Source organism: Triticum aestivum, chromosome 2B (assembly GCF_018294505.1).
Source record: "Triticum aestivum cultivar Chinese Spring chromosome 2B, IWGSC CS RefSeq v2.1, whole genome shotgun sequence".
In the NCBI taxonomy this organism is placed as follows: Eukaryota; Viridiplantae; Streptophyta; class Magnoliopsida; order Poales; family Poaceae; genus Triticum; species Triticum aestivum.
The window spans coordinates 619,776,487-619,782,359 of NC_057798.1; the positions used below are offsets into that span (position 1 = coordinate 619,776,487).

At 43.6% G+C, this 5,873-nt stretch overlaps 1 protein-coding gene across 2 annotated transcripts; it reads right to left on the bottom strand.

Moving 5' to 3' along the window:
• Positions 1–591: 591 nt before the first annotated feature.
• On the bottom strand, positions 592–5,873 carry LOC123046340 (DNA replication licensing factor MCM3). 2 transcript variants are annotated; one of them, XM_044469670.1, is made up of 7 exons: positions 4,450–5,873; positions 3,262–4,243; positions 2,044–2,103; positions 1,890–1,982; positions 1,494–1,687; positions 904–976; positions 592–803 (listed from the first exon to the last, which is right to left on the bottom strand). In XM_044469670.1, exons 2-7 carry the CDS (start codon positions 3,313–3,315, stop codon positions 789–791), a joined length of 489 nt encoding a protein of 162 aa, XP_044325605.1. In that variant the 5' UTR covers positions 3,316–4,243; positions 4,450–5,873; the 3' UTR covers positions 592–788. The 2 variants fall into 2 exon arrangements, with proteins under 2 accessions (XP_044325605.1, XP_044325607.1); XM_044469672.1 differs by lacking the exon at positions 1,890–1,982 and having other exon boundaries at positions 4,450–5,871.

A 5,873-nucleotide genomic window follows, 5' to 3' on the forward strand; every position in this document is an offset into this window, starting at 1 on the left:
TATTTGTGAAGCTGAAGGAACTAGCCCAACGCATGAACCAAACAAACCAGCGCATGAAGCAAACAAAGCTTAAGGAACAGGCACCGGGCATATATGACAGCCATTGTCACAAGAGATGGAGTCAGACAGTACATTATGTCTGGTTTGTTTGGTTAAATGCATCTAAACCGGAGTCAAACAGTACATTATTTCTGGCCCAACCGTCTTTGTGACAATCACTGTCATATGTGTCTGATTATGTCTGGTTTGTTTGGTTAAATGTCTCTCCTGGGTTAGATGCACTTAACAAACAAACCAGACATAATCAGGGACTAAATAGCACTAGGTCAGACAGTACAGTACATTATATGAATAAAGAAGTGCTGTGAATTTAAACCTCACTGATAAAAATCAAGATACAAAGCACACCAACAAGACGCTCAGCTACAGATGCAGAGTTTCAGCGAAACCTCTCCAGGACCTCAGACAAAGCTGAGAATAGATCAGGACAATGCATGCCACAGTCAGCTTGTCCAACGTCAATCCATGTTGTGATTAGATGATGCGAACAATGCCATCCCGAATCATTGTCCTGTTTGCATCTGCATCCTCTGTAAACACAGGGAAATGAATTTCAGTGAAGTCTAAAGAAGCAAGGTATATTGGTTACACTCACTGACGAAGTCCTGAACTGAAACGAACTTTTTCATATCTCCAGGATGAACTCTACTTGGTTGACTGTTTGCTCAACTTCATCAATGGACATTTGATCAACATGATTTGCCAGCACATGCTGTCCAAGAATTGCCTCAAATGCTTCCATTCTGCACATTTCAAAATCACAAGGGAAGCAAAACAATTCAGCCACAAAGAAGAAACAAACACAAAGGTTCAAATTTTGCAAGTTTCAGGCAGTGCACTAACCTCTGAAGAAACATCCTGATCATTTGATGCATTGCCTGAGCCTACATCCACATCCATTGGGTCGTTGCCAGATCTGGGAAGAGGAGTGCAGAAAACACACACGAGGATGGAGTGTTTGAGGCAAGCTGGAAACAATAATTTCTGGTCTTTCATGTACACACTTAGCTAAATGTGTTAATCTGTGGAAGGTGCAATATTTTGGAATACCAGGTTGTGTCAAGCCATTGGTTGGTCATAACTGTAACTGTCCCAGAGTATTCAGTAAAGCTCTATCAAAAAGTGTAGAGTACTTCGGTGAAATTAAAGCTCTGTAAAGTAGAGCTGTTTCTATGTTCTGATTGGATTGCATGTCAACAAAAAATATCCTAATATGTGGCATTAGTTATCTTCATTTAACATTCATTTGCTTACATCAGTGGAGCTGAATGGACTTAAATTATCTAACCAAATAATTCTCAAGAGTGTGGTTAAATAGAGACAGACTACTTTCTGGGAAAGTCCAATGGAGAGAGGACCATTTCAATATTAAAAAGGATGATTCAGATCTTAATTAATAGAACACTTGATACTGCATGAAGCTGTAAACTCACCTTCCATACCCGTCTGCATAGCCACCACTTGCTCCTCCAGGCCTATCTACATTATCACCACCTGCACCTGCATCTTGTTCAGCTTGTTGTTTCTCAGTCTCCCTCTGCTCACGGTCTTCCATGCCAGTCAATTCCTTGCGGAATATTGCAAAAATCAGAACTTGCAGTGCAGCCTCGACATCAGTTTTCAGAACCTGCAACAAGATACAGGTTCTGTCATTATATTTTCGCAAGGAAAAATGTCCTGTGTCTGCTATCCTTCAAAATAATGAATGCAGCAATTTAAAAATAGAGCGGCAGCATAATTTTTTAAGCAAGATCCCAAGCACTTTGCTTGTCTAGATAGTTGTTGCAGGTAACTTGCTTTGGTAACTGGATCTGTATGGAGCAAAATACCTCGTGTCTCAGTTTCATCTTTGCATGGGCAGTAGATAGACGAATTATTGTTTCCAGTTTCCTGGCAGTAATTGGAAGGGTACCTCCACCAGACTATAGAAACATAAGGACAACTATAAACACATACCATAAACAAGAAAGGGCCCAGGCTCACCTTTGCATTTGCAGTACCATCTCTGAGCTCAGCATATGTAGTTGCAATGTGGTCAGATGCCTGGAAGAGCACAAAATGTTTAGATCATATAGCCAACGAGTCATTTTTACACACAATGTTATTTTCCTTATATGCTATGGCAGGCGACTCCTCAGATTCCAAAATATAAGGCACATTTGACTTTTCACAGTTGCCAATGCAGGACATTGACTAAAATTTCACATATAAAATGCTTAGAAATAAGTGAACAAACATGGCACCAAAGTATTTTGCAGGATAAGTAGAACAATACCCATTCTTACATGCTAAATCCTTACACTTTCATTAATACCATAAACTTGTGTGCCTTATCTTATGGAATAGCGGGAGTATTATGTTAACACATGAAAAAATAGTTCTCATGCAATGGAAAAGGCTACCGACAAACTAACCAAAAACAGAAAGTGTTCTGAAGAGAAAAGTAATATTGTACACAGCATAATTGTAATCAGAGATTATAGTCAATGATGGAGGCAGTGGGTACTACAACTAGTTATACACATTTGAGTATACAAAGTATCAAACATGCCAAATAAACTTAGGGGTCTGTCTACATGTGCCCTAGTTATTGTACATCTAAGGGCATCTCCAATAGTTGTAAGATAGGTGTTGGTAAATTTGCCACCTAGGACATAGTGATGATGTGGCATGTATTAAATGTGGAGAGAGAGCAAAGTTGTATGTAGATTAACCAACAACCTTTGCACAAGCTCCAAGGTGAAATAGAGAGCAATCACATTTATTTTCTCACCATCTATTGGACATCTTACATACAACCCATTGGAGTAGTTGTATGATAGCTTGTTGGTTGATGACATGGACATTTTACCAACAAGACTAACATACAACCTGTTGGAGATGCCCTAAGTGACTCAATCAAACATAAAAAATACCCGCATGAATATCCGCGTAAAATCAATGACGTAAGACTTGGATGTGCAAACGTAGGACACATCTAGATGTGCTTTAGCGAAACCATAAACTTATATATAAGAAGGAAAAATACAACTAAATAAAAGCGGACATGTTTCCTTTTGAATTATCTAAAATTCATGCACCTGAGCTAAACCAGCTTCTGCTACTTGAACATTCGAATGAACATCTCAAACACAAGCTTCTTCAAGGGTAAGCCGCAATGGTACAAATAAATTGGATGTCATGCAAATCTGGATGCCCTACCCGAAATATAGTATGCGGCATGAGATTGTGAGCACATCTGAGGAGAGGCCCCATCCAAATGAATCTCCAAGCACAAGTATAATTGAACAACAAAGACAACTGTATCAATTTATATATACAGCCAGTCTCCTAAAAGAATCAGCAGTCAGGATCACGATTTAGTAAATGTTGGGGTTTAGAAACCCGCACTCTCAGCTTCGAGGGGCCAGATTTAGTTCTACTGCTGTTCCGGTCTTAATGGAAGCAATCACAGCATCAGCCCCGGGACCAAGACCTTTTTCCTGCCAACTAAGTGTTTCACAGAGGCAGTGCAGCCTCCATAGCCTGCTGCCGCAATAGTAATGTACACATATAGAGCTGCTGCTGTTGGTTAAAATGTGATTGTACCTTCTGAAACAACGATTTGTTTGAGAAGTGCTGCTCTTTTTCCCCTCTAGTTGCACTTTTTTTCTAAGGGCCACCTAGTTCCACACTTCCACATTTAGAATAGCTGGAGATTTCGGATCCAAGCCTTTTTCCCCCAAAAATGACAGAGAAGCTCCCAAATTCCAGGTCTGGTAACCTAAACAAGTCTACTAGTAAGCTAGCACAAGCTTGAGCGTCCGTAGATGGGCTTTTTTCCACTTTGGTCTTTGTTACTCGGGCGGTGGCATGGATACTGATGTTAGCAGCCTCTTGTACGCCCGTAATAAAAGGTCCGTGCATTGTTGCAGGGTAACGCCTTGTGGTGGCTTCTCCAGCAAAAAACAACCACCCATCTCCAACACTTTCGGCTAATATGTCATAGTCAACTCCAGATGCTCCAACAGCTACATGCGGATATGGACCTAGACTGAAAGAGCATGTGCCTGTCATAGTCATCTCCAGATGCTCCAACTGCAATGTGCGGATATGAACCCAGACTGAAAGACTCTGTGCTCCATCTAGTACAAACGCTCTGTAGAGGATTTGGTACCTCAACCCCTTGTTGCTTCATAGATACCTGCAATACACAAGGTTCATCTTTTAGACAAAACCGTTTTTGAGCAATTAAATCATTGGTACAACATGTTTCAGTGCAATTGCAGAGGTGAGCGGAACTAAGATGTTCTAGTAATCAGTTGTGAGAGGTATTGAATACCTTATATACTCCATTATGATACAGCGATGTAAATTTTGATGATAGAAATTACCAAATTGAAGTCTTACCCCTTGGTATCTCAAGAACTGAGGTGACAGCGTCAGTTGGAGGCGTGGTTTCAAGGTAGTGGGCAGCTTCACCAGCAACCAATGCCATAAACAACGGACGACCAGCCATGCATAGCTATAGAACAGAAAGAACTCCCCTCAGCAACTCGGATTTCAGTCAGATGTCCAAAGGTATCAAGGTCGGTGCTCAAAAAACATGAGGAAACAACAATTCAACCTTGTTTAACAATCCAAAGTCTAATTTTCTCATACTATCAAGCCTCCTTTGTGGCAGCTCAGGTACAAACTTGATACCCCCTTTTTCAGAACCGCAGGTGGCACAGTGCACAACGTCATGTCCCCTTCATACACCTGACCACCATTGACAACCACCTGCACACCATCCCCTCCATACCACATAGTGTGCACTGTCCTCTCATAAACAATAGGCACATTCTCTGCCAGGCATGTACAAGCCTCCCGTTGCCACCAGGCAAGAAGCAGTGATCCCCACCCATGTCATACGTATCATCCTGGTCCCAAAATGCAAGGCTAAGCCTTGAAGATGATCCTGCATTGGCGTACTCATGAATTGCTATATGCCAATTGATTAAGTTCATCTCCTGTGAGGAGATACCCCCATCAGATTGCCACATCTCCCATTGCTGCACGCAGGTGGCTGGCATTATCAAGAAGCTTGTTATATGTTCCCTCCACTTCCTTATCCACATCCGGATCGACTGGTGACCCATCCAGCCAATACAGTGGGCACTTGTCTCTGATCTAATGCATCAGCAAGGCAAGCCGAGCTGCTTAGCCACAATCCCGAGTGGGTTCCCAAATGCAGCAGCTGAGCGCCCATCATCTTCCATCTTCTTGCGTCCCTCCAATAAGATCACGGACGCCAGCAAATGCCGTGCCGCGGCAAGGCCAGCACCGACAACGATGAAGTGTTGAGATTGGTGGGCACCTTTGGGGAGGCGTTTCTTGATGGCAGGGGCGACGCCAAAGTTGACGTGGCCGTGGGAGACGAGGATGTTGGTGCGGATGAGGATGTAGTTGAACTTCTCGACGCCGCCCACGTCTGAGGTCACCCCCGCCTCGCTATCCTCGTCGGTGACGGCCTCCGCTGTTGGCCCCCGGTTGATCACTATGATGTCGTCGTCGGCAAAGGGGGGAACTGGCGAGCGAGGAGCAGGGGACGCGGCGGGCTGGGAGCCGGCGGAGGGGACTTTGTGCGCTTGCTGGGGAAGATGGGGATGTGGAGGGCAAGGGTGAGGGCGGGGAAAGGGATGAGACGAGGGGGAGGGGCGTGGAGGGCAGCTGGCTGCTGGTCGGACATTGTCGCCGGCGGCGGCGAGAGCGGCTACGCCTGCTCGATAAATCTGGAGCTCACATTACATGAAAGAAATCTTATTGAGTTGTATATAGAAAGATTGCTAAAG

Coding starts and splice junctions, on each gene's coding strand:
- LOC123046340 (XM_044469670.1), bottom strand. CDS start 3,315: ATGGGGCCTCTCCTCAGATGTGCTCACAATCTCATGCCGCATACTATA. Junction 2,104..3,261: donor TGCCGCATACTATATTTCGG/GTAGGGCATCCA, acceptor GTGCTCTTCCAG/GCATCTGACCACATTGCAAC. Junction 1,983..2,043: donor ATGGTACTGCAAATGCAAAG/GTGAGCCTGGGC, acceptor ATGTTTCTATAG/TCTGGTGGAGGTACCCTTCC.